The 12,598-nt window shown below is 50.5% G+C and overlaps 1 protein-coding gene across 1 annotated transcript; it reads right to left on the bottom strand.

The window, feature by feature from the left end:
* Window positions 1–387: 387 nt before the first annotated feature.
* CASQ1 (calsequestrin 1) lies at window positions 388–11,661 on the bottom strand. Its single transcript, XM_030824126.1, has 11 exons — window positions 11,206–11,661; window positions 9,329–9,413; window positions 8,385–8,485; window positions 7,145–7,256; window positions 6,736–6,809; window positions 6,248–6,378; window positions 4,657–4,702; window positions 3,542–3,596; window positions 3,220–3,320; window positions 2,348–2,422; window positions 388–1,044 (listed from the first exon to the last, which is right to left on the bottom strand). The coding sequence occupies exons 1-11, from the start codon at window positions 11,482–11,484 to the stop codon at window positions 901–903; spliced, it is 1,203 nt and encodes a 400-aa protein (XP_030679986.1). The 5' UTR covers window positions 11,485–11,661; the 3' UTR covers window positions 388–900.
* Window positions 11,662–12,598: the final 937 nt, after the last annotated feature.

Below are 12,598 nucleotides of genomic sequence, written 5' to 3' on the forward strand. Positions count from 1 at the left end.
TATCTTGATGTTCAAATAAGAGCTGCAGAGAGGGTGCTATCGAGCAGCACATAATCACTTAATTACATATTGCTTTGTATTCTTCTTTGATTGTTTAGTATGCTTGTCTTGACTTCTCGGTGAGGCTAATCAGCTCAAGAGCAGGGACAGGCCTGGCACTCTCTGTTCTCCCAGAGCCTAACAGTGGCCCTGGACAAACACCATGTGAAAGGCTTGTTGACTTGAAGCAGATAAACAATCCAGGCTTCTCTGGGAAAGCTGCCTGGAGGAACCCCAGCCCCCACTATAAGAGTCCCCCAGCTCATCCCTAGCAAGGCACCCACGTCTGAATTCCCCATCAGAGGCCACCTCCTCCTGCCATAAGGGTGAGACTTCACCAACATACACTTGTTCATGTTGCCCCAGATGTCTTTATTGAGGCCTCTTATTTGACCCAAATACATTAACAAGTGATTGCTGAGATACAGTCCCAAACACAGTGTTCTCCCTTCCTTCTGGCCAAGGACAGGACAGTCAGAAAGATACAGGATTAGAGAGAGTGGGGGAAAGCTGTGCATAGATGGAGGGAACAGAACAGAGATGGGGCCCATATATATGGCTAGAGGGGAATCACAAGAAAGAGTATGGAGAGTGATGGAAGAGACACATAATAGACACAAGTAAGTTATGGGATAAGAAACAGAAGTCAGATAAGAGAGAGCTGGGCTGGTGTCTAGGGAAAAGTAGCTCATTTCCTCATCAAATGAGGGGGATCAGGGTCTCAGCACCCAGCGTATAGACCCCAGTTAGCTCTATGGCAGAGAATAACCTAGTCTCCCTGGAGGAACTCAGGGAAGGACAAGGGAAGGCAGGAGAGAGCATGAAAAGACCAGTGGGGCTGAAAGATGGTTGCCATAGCAACTAGTCATCATCATCGTCGTCATCATCATCGTCATCGTCCTCTGTGTTGATCTCGCCCTCCAGCACATCCTCCAGCCAGTCCTCCAGCTCCTCAGCAGAAGGCAGGTCCTCCTCATCGTCCATTTCCATCCATACGCTATCCGCCTAGGAGATGGCACAGGCAGGGGACAGAAGCTAAGTCCAACCCAGGTCTTAGGATCTGTCTTCCCACTCACTGGACTCTGTACATCCTTCCCTACATTCTCAGTCCCTTCCTTTCATCTGCCAATGGCCAGGGAAACTGTCCAGGTGAAGGTATGGGTTAGAATAGTGACAGGTGAGAGTGGGAAGAAAAGTTGGATTGGCAAATAGACCTTCTCCCTTCAATCTGTCTTCCATGCTCTTGCCACACTGAACTTCCCTATTATGCCTTTGGTGCAAAACCACTGGTAGCTCTTCATGGCCTATAAGAATAAAGTTAGCAACTCTTCAGCATTCAGGACATTTCTTTCTTTCTTTTCTAAAAGAGACAGGGTCTCACTCTATTGCCCAGGCTCAAGTGCAGAGGTGCAGTCATGGCTCACTGCAGTCTTGAACACCTGGCCTCAAGTGATTCTCCCACATTGGCCTCCCAAAATGCTGGGATTACAGGCCCGAGCCACCACCCTGGCCCCAGGGCTTTTCATAACCTGCTTTTCTAGTACCATTCTCAGTGATCTCTAGGCTCTCAACCATAAAAATCTACCTGCCTTTTCCGGGAACCTGATATTCATTTTCCTGTTTTTAACTTTTGATCTTGCTTTTTCCTCAGTTTGGAACTGACTTCCCTGAATCATCACTTGTTGAAATCATATACATTGTAGAATCTCCATTTTGAATGTCACTTTTTCTTAAACTTTTCTCTGATTCTGCCCAGCAGAAATCAATGTGATTCCTGTGTCTTATTTGTATCGTTATTATAAAGTTTAACAGCTCTGGCCTTGTAGTTAATGGAATACCTGCCTCTCCAATTAGTCTGAGAATTCTATGAAAGCAGAGACTGTGGCTCATTCCATTCAACTTAGCAGTTTTGAAGCACCTACTGTGTGTGCATGAGAAGACTTCTGCCCTGAACAAGCTCAAAAATCTACTGGAAGAGACACACATAAATAGCCATTTAAATGTCATGTTCTCAATGGCTATTGAGCCCTGGGAGTGCCAGGGAGGGAATGATTCTAAATGGGAGATCTGGAAAGACTTCACAGAGGAGGAAGAATTTGAACTGGGCCTTGAAGGATGTGCCACTGATTCCAACATGTGGGACAGGGCCACATTCAGATCCTAAGTCTCCCCCTCTATGCAGCCACTAGACTGGGCATGTCTGCGTCCTGTGAGAAGGGCCCAACTCCTAGTTAGCAGAGAGGAGGAGAGCTAGCTATGCTAGGAAGTAGAGTCTGGGGTCAATCAGGGATGAGGACAGGAAACTCACATCAGTAACATTGACGACTCCTATTTGTGGGGCTGACAAGTCGATGTCAAACGTCTTCTCCCAGTATGGGACCAGCTGTAGAGAGATCCAAATATGGCAACTTAATAGGTGCTAGGAGCACATGAATCCAGGAGGATGAGTGTGAGGGTCAGCCCAGGGATGGAGAGGGGACGGCGCAAACTGGCAGTGGATGGGGACAGGTCCACCTGTGAGGGCATCAAGGCAAGGGTAGAACTAAACAGCAAAAGAGGAGAAATCCTAAAGGGAGAGCATTGGGAGGGTCAGCCGGGCGCACTGGCCCCTCTTTTCTGAGTAAAACTGGGTAGGGAACCCTGTTCTGATCCTGGATCAGATCCTTGTGTTCAAGGTCAAGTCACTTCTCTCTGGCCCTCAGATCTTACATTTCTGAAATAAGGCAAGTATACCTGGTAAGTGCCAATGTTTCTCACGTTTCTCTTTGTTCTTTCAGTTACTCATTCAACAGTGAGTGCTAGGTGTTAGGAATGTAGCTGAGAACAAAATCATCTCCTGAAACAGGGAATTTCTGTGCTATGATTCTATGATTGAGTGTGTATACCCATGTGCAGGGCTATTGTGCCTCAAAACACTGGTTTTCTTTAGGAGTCAGCCCTAGCACCTGAGCTACCCATCCAGCCTCTGCTCTGGGAATGTGTGTGATGTCCCGTCCTGTTTCCCCTTGCTCAAGATGCCCTCCATGCCAAGAGTGCCCTTAAGCATGCAACATGCATACCCTCCCAGGGCCCCCCAGCTAGGAGGTGGGGTTGGGACCTCTGAAACAAAGCCCTCACTAAGAAGATGTCATAGTCCAAGGCCCCGCCTTAGGATAGCAGTGCCTGAGCTGTGCCTCTTACCAGGGGGAAGTCATCAGGGTCAATCCAGATGATGCTAAGATCTGGGTTTTCAGTGTTATCTTGGGCCACAGCCTTGAGAGTCTCTAAGAACTCGAAACCATCTTGGAGGGAACACAAGTGCAAGGTGTGAGGTGTGTAGACAGGAAAGGGACCCAGATGAAACGAGAGTGCAGAGCTACCTCCCTGCTCCCCAAGCTTCACATGTCTAGCCCTAGGCTGTTTGCAAACTCTCAGGAAATCCTCCTAGTGAGGCCCATGCTCCAATAAACACATCCACCTCCCCCTGCCTTCCCTCCAGTTCAACCCGGTATTCCTCCCTCACCAGGATCAGCTTCCTCTGCAAAGGCCACAATGTGGATTCCATCCATATCATCCTCCTGTCAGGGGGTAAGAAGGAGAACAGGGTTTTGGAGAAGACCTTACTATACTCCCTGAAGTTGAGGAGCCCAGAACAGATCCTAGATGTTCATCGAACCTCAATTTTGTGGAAGTCTAGCTTCAGGACCAGATATATTCTTTTGTTTTTTGGGGTTTTTTGTTTGTTTTTGAGACAGAGTTTCGCTCTGTCCCCCAGGCTGGAGTGCAATGGTGCTATCTCGGCTTACTGCAAACTCTGCCTCCCGGGTTCAAGTGATTCTCCTGCCTCAGCCTCCTGAGTAGCTGGGATTACAGGCATGCGCCACCACACCTGGCTAATTTTGTATTTTTAGTACAACATTGTTTCACCATGTTGGTCAGGCTAGTCTCAAACTCCTGACCTCAGATGATCCACCTGCCTCGGCCTCCCAAAGTGCTGGGATTACAGGCGTGAGCCACTGTGCCTGGCCAGATATATTCTTGTGATGGTGACCTTTTTCCAAGTGACACTCCTTTCAGCTCCAAGGCCCCACACTTCCTCTGATAATCCCTTTATCCCCAGGCTTGAGGCTCTTCCCTTGTCATCTTCAATTATGTCTGTCTCCCATTTTCTCACACATTCTTCAGCGTAGAAATCCTTCAGTTGCTGCTAGTATACTGTTTTTTCTTTTTTCTTTTTTTTTTGAAACGGAGTCTCACTCTGTCCCCCAGGCTGGTGTGCAGTGGCGGATCACTGCAAGCTCTGCCTCCTGGGTTCAAGCCATACTCCTGCCTCAGCCTCCCAAGTAGCCGGGACTACAGGCGCCTGCCACCACACCCTGTTAATTTTTTTGTATTTTTAGTAGAGACGGGGTTTCACTGTGTTAGCCAGGATGGTCTTGATCTCCTGACCTCGTGATGCGCCCACCTTGGCTTCCCAAAGTGCTGGGATTACAGGCGTGAGCCACCACACCTGGCCGGTCAGTGCACTGTTTTTTCTACAAATGGGCCTGAGGAGCAGCAGGGTGGGGTTTTTCTAGGACTTGAGTCTTCTGGCACCCATGCTTCCCTGAGGGCCTGACCCTGGCCAGGGACACTCACCCAGGTCTCATACATACTCTCCGGCTTCAGTTTCCTCAGGGTTGATCTAGAAGAGACAGACAGAGTGTCATTACTCAGTGGGTTAGAAGGACACCCCCTCCAGAGGGTCCTGTAGCAGAGGCTGCCTCTAGGTCAGGGCGAGGGCACAGACAGCTTGTAGCCTAGAACAAAGCCATCTGGCAAGGCCTCAACTCTGGGCACCAGGCCCAGCTCTTTGCATGGTTAAAGCGGTGGGAGAGGGGAGGGTGGGCAAAGGGACTGGAAGAGAGACTCTGGGGGAGAAAGGCAAGAACTGGACATCAGGATATTCATTAATTTATTTATTAATTCATTCACTCACTATGATTGAGTGTCCGGTATGTTCTAAGCACTATGCTAGGTGCTGGGTACATACAGTTGAACCAGGCAAGCATGTTCCTGCCTTGATGAAGGGAGCCAGTAGTATGGGAGAGAGTAAGTACTGTATATACTGCAAGGGAGCTTGCAGTGATCCGCCACTGCACACCAGCCTGGGGGACAGAGTGATTGGATATTTCCAGCTGTGGACTACTATGAAGGAAGGTAATTATGTGTAAGTGCCTGGCAGGGTTATTCAACCTCAGCACTATTGCCATTTGGAGCCAGATAATTCTTTGTAGTAGGAGGCTGTTCTGTGCACTGTAGAATGTTTAGCAGTATCCCTGGCCTCTAGCCACTAAATACTAGTAGCACTCTGCACAAACAAAAATGTGTCTAGACATTGCCAAACATCCTTTGGAGGGCAAAAACCTATGCCCACCCCACCACTCCTTCCCACCTTGTAGAGAACCATTGGTGTAGGGTATTGTATTAGAAAGACCATGGGGCGGGGCGCAGTGGCTCATGCCTGTAATCCCAGCACTTTGGGAGACCGAGGCAGGCGGGTCACTTGAGGTCAGGAGTTTGAGACCAGCCTGGCCAACATGGTGAAACCCCATCTCTACTAAAAATACAAAAATTAGCCAGGTGTGGTGGCGTGCCTGTAATTCCAGCTACCTGGGAGGCTGAGGCAGGAGAATCGCTTGAACCTAGGAGGCGGAGGCTGCAGTGAGCCAAGATGGCGCCACTGCACTCCAGCCTAGGGGATATAGTAAGACTCGGTCTCAAAAAAAAAAAAAAAAAAAAAAGAAGAAGAAGAAGAAGAAAAGAACAAACATGGGACGCATCAGGGTTAAAATCCCAGCTCTGACACTTATTACCTGTAGAACCTTTCACTGAGGTTAAAAGGACTTAATATAATCATAGAGATGGAAAGTACCTTGCAGTTCCTGCCCCAACACAGGCAGTCAACACTCGTTTGTTGACAGAGATTATTTAAGTCTCAATCAACCTCACATTGAATTATACACACTTATGAAGGACCCTCTCTGTGTAGGGCTCAGGGCTAAGTACTGGGGTGTAAAATATTGTGCAAAATTATCAGTGTATCAGAGAGCACTGGTGCCCAAAGTGTATTCATCTCCAGGCAAGACTGACTTCCCAGTTGGCTAAGCTTTCCCCAGCCCATCTCACACAGTATGTTCTAGCCCAAGGAGGAGCCGACCCCGCTGAGAGGGTTGCCCTTGGTCCCCACCTCCTGTGCTCCTCCACGAAATTGACAATCTCCTCTTCGCTATTGGGCTTGTCTGGGATGGTCACAGGCTCTTCCATGAAGGCCTCATAGAAATCAATCTCATTCAGCTTCAGGGTCAGCTTCTTTGCCACCTTTGGGAGAGGGGGTAGGAGGGGAGTGGAGCAGGAGACACAGGGTCATGTCGAGAAGCAGTATTACGGGGGAACAAATATTAGGAAGGGAGTCAGAAAGCCGGGATCCTTGTCACTGCCACTGTGACACTTGACAAGTGTCTTAACTTCTCTGGGGTTGGGTTTAACATGAGAGGGGTGTTAGATCATCTAAAGCCCCTCTTCAGCTCTAAATCTATGGAATGGGAGGAGCCGGGGTGGGGTAGGGAGTGCCAGCGCGTAGGAAGGGACCAGGTCAGCCATCAGATTCTGGGAGAGGAAACTGGAGGACAGCTTCAGGACATGAGGCAGAACCAATACAGCCGCGGGGAGGAGAACCTTGCTGTCGAAGGTGGCGAAGAAGGGGATGTAGGGATGAAACTCCTCAGCTGCATCCTCGAAGGCTTTGTAATCTGGGGGGGGATGCAGAGTCGGTCTCTGGGGAAACCAGGGTCTGCCCGGGAATCATCCCCCACTACCGTCCCCAATTCTTTGCAGGCAGGGTTCATTTTGAGACCCACCCCCTCTAGTTCTTCAAGAGTGAGGGGAAGGTGGAATACCGGAGGTTCTTGTCTGGGAACCCCCAGAGTACAGGGAGGTCAGAGCTGTTGATGGTGCTGACCACGGCCAGAGGAAGAGGTGGGAAGTGTGGAGGTAGAGGCTGAGACACTGGGTGATGTGGGGAGGTGGGAGGACGGGTGAGATGGGGATCCAGAGAGGGGCACAGTGGAGTCTGAGGGTTACCCACGCTCTGAGTCTTTGCTCTTGAAGTAGCCAATGAGTTTGATCTCATCCTCAATATTCTCAAATGCCTGCAGCTCTCGTTCACCTTCAATCAATTCCACAGGGTCCTCTAGGACCTGAAAGAGGAGGACATTGCAGGAAGAGAGTTTCTATCCTCGAGTAGAACCAGAAAGGGACCTAGGGAAAAGAAGGCTGGGGAAGTGGAGGAGGGGGCTAGATGTTGACAGTGTGTGTGTGTGTGTGTGTGTGTGTGTGTGGCGGGGGGGGTTGCATGTGCACGTGTGTGTATAGTGTGTGATGTGTGCAGTGTGTGGTGTGCATGTGTGGTGTGTGTGTGCATGTGATATATATATGTATGGTGGGTGTGTGGTATATATATGATGTGTGTGTGATGTGTGTGGATGTATGTGTGTGGTGTGCTGTGGTGCATATATGTAGTGTTCGGTATGTAGGTGATGTGTGGCCATGTATGTGTGGGTGTGCATGTGGTGCAATATGTGTGTTGGTATGTAGGTGATGTGTGGCTATTGTGTGCATGTGTGGCAGTGTGTTATGTGTGTGAAGTGTGTGGTGTGTGTACATGTGTGGAGTGTGCATGTGGTGTGTGCATGTGTGTAGTGTGTGTGCATGTGTGGTGTGTGTGCATGTATGTGTGTGCATGTGATATATCTGGTGGGTGTGTGGCATGTATATGATGTGTGTGTGGTGTGTATGGATGGTGTGTGTGTGGTGTGTGTAGTGTGTGTGGTGTGCATGTGGTGCATATGCGTAGTGTGTGATATCTAGGTGATGTGTGGCCTATTGTGTGCATGTGTGGCATATGTGTGATGTGTGTACATGTGTGTAGTGTGTGTGTACATGTGTGTAGTGTGTGTATACATGTGTGGTGTGTGTGGTGTGCACATTTGTGTGGCATGGATGTGGTGGTGTGTGTGCATGTGATATGTGTGTGTGATGGGTGTGTGGTATGTATATGATGTGTGTGTGGTGTGTGTAGTGTATGTGGTGTGCCTGTGGTGCATATGTGTAGTGTGTGGTGTGTAGGTGATTTGTGGCCTATTGTGTGCATGTGCGTGCATATGTGTGGTGTGTATGCAGGTTGTGTGTGTGTGTATGGTGTGTGTGCGTGTGGTGTATTGTGTGCGTGTGGTGTGTGTGTGCAGTGTCAGGTTGGGGTTGGTAGGGACTAGGGGGCAGGCAGTGGAGTTTTCAAGCAAGGCCGTCAGGTCCAGGGGAGTCCTTACATCAAGCAGAAACTCCACGATGGTGTCAGCAGAAAACTCGCCATCGTACTCAATGACTTCATCTCCCTTGAATACATACATGCTGTCCACTTCAGTTAGGCCTAGGGAGTGAGCCGGGCGCAGGGGTGGGGTGGTGAGCCGTGATCCCAGGCTTCCCACAGATCCAAGGTCCAAATCCTTGGCCACAGCCCATTTGATAATCACCGGGGCCCCACATGCTCCACCTCATGGGCCCGTTGCCCCACCCACCTCTTCTGACCTAGAGGTCGACAGGCCTGATGTCTCTGCCCCTGGATTAAGCCCAGGGGGCTTTCTAGGGAGGAGCTGGGGGATCAGGTAAGGTGAGGGGAGGGAATAGAGAGGTGTAGATTCTAGCAGTATTTCTCCCCTTCTCTGACTGCAACGACTAGAGATGAGTATTCATGCCACCCCCTCTGAGGACTCCAGTAGCTGGTTCCCAGTCAAGCTCTTTAATTGCTATTACTGACCAGATGACTTCATTATTACTGACCACCCCTCCCCCATTCATGTCCAGAATCCCGTCTCAAGCCTGTGCTTCCCCCTAGTGGCTGACTGCTGTAACAACCATGGCTCTGGAGGGGAGGGGTTGGAAGCAGAGTTTGCAGAGGTCTGGCCAGCCCAGCCTGTATTCCCTGACTCCCCTTCCCTCCAGCACCTAGCCATGTTTTTAGGTAAGTATAAAGAAGGCCTCCCCCACCTCTTTCTGGGATTTGAGCATGGAACTTCATAAGGATTAGAGAGGCAGAGTCTCCGAGCCATAACCCTCCCAACCTCATATTTTCTCACCCCCTCTTTTAGAATAGACATAAATCTGAGAGGTTCCCAAGCCCCTTGGATCCCAAGGACTGCCTGACAGGTCCTCCTCCCTAAGCCTCCCCTTGTCTCAATGCCACCTTCCCCTCCCCTGCCCTCCCCTCTCTTACCTAGTTTCTTGGCCACAGCTGCATCCTTCTCAGAGTCTACCAGCCCGAAGCCAACACCCTTGTCTTCTAGGACTTGGGCTGCTAACTGGAGAGAAGGATTATGATTAAAATTAGCCCCTGGAATTTTTATTGTCCCCTATTCTCCCTCTCATACTTTCAAGTTGGGTCAGTTGAGGTGCAGGAGATATAAGAGTTGACCTCGACCCTTTGCTAAGATCCAGAATATCCCCCAAATTCCCTACAGCCACACAGTTCTGTTTTTGGCTCAACTTAGTTCATGAATATTGATTGCTCATTTGCAATGTGCTTATTATGTTGGACTTGAAGACACTGCACTCAATACTTCCCAGTGCCTGAGAGGTGCTGAGGAGTCTGGCTTCAGAGTGACTGAGGGCCCCTTCCCTCCTTCAGGGTTGAGTCCTGCATTCCATCCTGGTCAAGTCACACCTGGAGGTCCCTGTCCCTGGTCAAGGGCCAAGCTCAGTGTGGGGTCGATCTTGGAAGTCCCTGAGATTCTTCAGAGTGACTCCCAATGGGAAGAATTTTGGAGGGTGGGAGGGTAGTGGTGGGTCTGGTCATGTTGTTGAGGAGTGGGGAAGGCCAGAGAGCTGAGATAAGAGGTCACCATTTGTTACCCCTCAGAGGGAGAGAGACTGACAGCGACTGGACAGTTCTCCCCATCAGGGCCCAACTTTCCCCTTTCGCACTCTACTTTAGCCTGTCCTTAGGCTGTGGACAGTCACACCTGGAGGTCCCTGCCCCCATAAGCCTTCCAGCTTAGTGTTCAACCCTGATTCTCTCTGCTGTGGGCACAGCTTGCAGCTCTACCCCCACTCAGCACAGACTCAGGCACTGTGATTCTCAGAGGGGCGGGGAAGGGAGGCGGTTGGCAGGTGGATGGCCAGGGATACTGAGCACTCAGGATAAAAATACTCGGCTCATTAATCAGATGGCAGGTTCTAGCACCCAGCAGGGGTGCACAAAATGAAAGCCTGTGGTTCCGGTGTCTCACGCTGAAATGCTCCAAGCTCTGGACAAGCTGAGGCCTATCTGAATACCAAGCCAGAGAAGGGGCCGCAGGAGCTTGGACAAGAAAACTCACACATCCCAGCTCCTAAAGGTGGGTGTGTATGACCACATTCCCAAACATAGGTTTTTTTTCTTTTCTTATGATAACTCCTTTCTCCTTTGGGCCTGAAGTCATTTTGGAGGTGAGAAGACTTTTCCCACAAAGAATATTGGGGAAGACATTCTGACACCTCCTGCAACCATAAGAATTTTCCAGTGAGGGCATCCAGCTTATCTATCCAATGGAGACAAATGGGGAATTAGGGAGGGGGAAGGAAGAGAGAGGGGACTGGGAGTCCAATGGGAGGCATGATCTCTAGGAGATATTTAAACATGGCATGCAAGTATCATAACATTTACATTTACACTCAGTTTGGATCTCTTTGGGGTGCAGCCCCTGAAGTATGTGGAAAGGACATGTTCTGGCTAAGTAGATGGGTGGGGTAGGGGAGTGCAATATACACTGCTGTTCTCCCCTGGCCCTCCAAGTACCTCCCTTTTTCACCCCCACTGTCCTAGCCAAACCTAAGTCAAATACAACCAGCCTCCTATAGCAGGGAGGGGAGCTCTTCCTGCAGCACCCCCGCTAAAGGATTACCTGACAATGATAGTACTTTTGGGTTCCTGAGACTCTGTTTCTCATTTGACTAAAGCCACATGCCATTTGCGTCCTGTTGGTCAAGACAGGGGTCCTACCACACTGCCCCTCACCCGCAGATCCCATCCTCAAAGAGCTACATGGGTGTAGGATAGGGGATTCCAGAGAGGGGCTAGACACGCTCTGCAGGCCTGCAGTGCCCCCAACTCACCTCCAGGATCAGCTCCTCCATCTCAAATTGTCTTTGTGAGGCCTTGTCATCCTCGGGGGGTTCATGGTAGAGGAGTGCCAGCACCTCATACTTCTTGAACACATTCTTGTAGTTCTTTGCATTGACATTGATCACACGGTCCACACCATCGTACTCAGGGAAGTCCAGCCCTTCCTCCCCCTGTACCCCTGACTTGGGTGTCCCTAGCACCAGCAGCAACAGCAGTGCCAGCCGCAGACCCGGCACAGCTCTGGGCCCCATCCTGTCTGTAGCACTCATGGAGGTAGTGGGATCTGGGTTGGCTCTCCTGGTCCAGAAGAGGTTAGCTGGGGTAGGGAGGGGCCCCTGGGTCCCAGATTCTGAGTTAGGGGCTCAAGTGGGAGGGGGGATTGGGGAATGGCCCAGAGCAGTGGACAGAGGACACTGCTGGGTCCTGGAGAAACTGCCGACAGAGCCAAGGGAAAAAGGGTCAGGAGGAGGAATAGGAGCAGGGGGCGGGGAGGGAACCGGAGCTGCCCCCTGAAATTGGCACCCCTCAGTCCCCACCTGGTCCTGTCTAAATATGTCTCCATGGTTGGCAGGAGAGACGGATAACCTTCTGAGGCCAGGACAGCTCCATGCGGGCCGGAATCCTCCCACCTCCTACACTTCTCCCCCAGGCTTCCAGGGGCTCCTTCCCTCCCCCTCCTCCAGTGTCCAGAGCACCTCAGCCCCGGTCCCTGTGCTGGCCTAAGAGCTCATCGCCATATTAAGAAAGGAAAAGGAGAGATGCCGGAGCTAAAAATAAGACCAGATGAGTCGGAGGTAAATGAAGCTGGGGCTGGGGGAGGGGAGGTATAAGGGTAATTAGGGAGGGCCGAGGGTAGGGCAAGGGTAATTAGAAGTTAAATGCAGTGGAGAGGAGGAGCTAACTGGGTCAGAGGCTAAATTGATAATATAGGACAAAAGGGGGACAAATTTTGTATTGACTCTATGTCCTAAAGCCTGGGAATCTTCTGTAGGTGAAGTCTGATTCTGATTCTTTGATCCTATGTAGGAGAGTGGGGCGATAAAAGTGCAAGCCAGGCTGCAGGAAAGAGACCCCCTCCACTTTCTTTTAAAGAACCAGGACCAAGGATGAGGTCATTCTCTGAATAAAAGATGGAGCCGCGTCCAAGACTGGCGACCTGGCTCAGCTCCAGCCAGTTTCCTTTGCTTCACTCAGCACTCCTAACTTGGGAATGCAGGGAAGGACAGGGCTGGCCCGGATCCTGTCCTGTAGAGATGTGGGTTTGGGGTTTCTCTGCCCATAAAGCCCACAATGAGAAGGGGACTGTCATTTGGTTGCCACCTGTGTGTGCACTCCCTACCCTGATCCTATGGGACTCGGTTTTCTGGGGCACAGTGGGAAGGG

This window comes from Nomascus leucogenys, chromosome 12 (assembly GCF_006542625.1).
Source record: "Nomascus leucogenys isolate Asia chromosome 12, Asia_NLE_v1, whole genome shotgun sequence".
NCBI lineage: Eukaryota > Metazoa > Chordata > Mammalia > Primates > Hylobatidae > Nomascus > Nomascus leucogenys.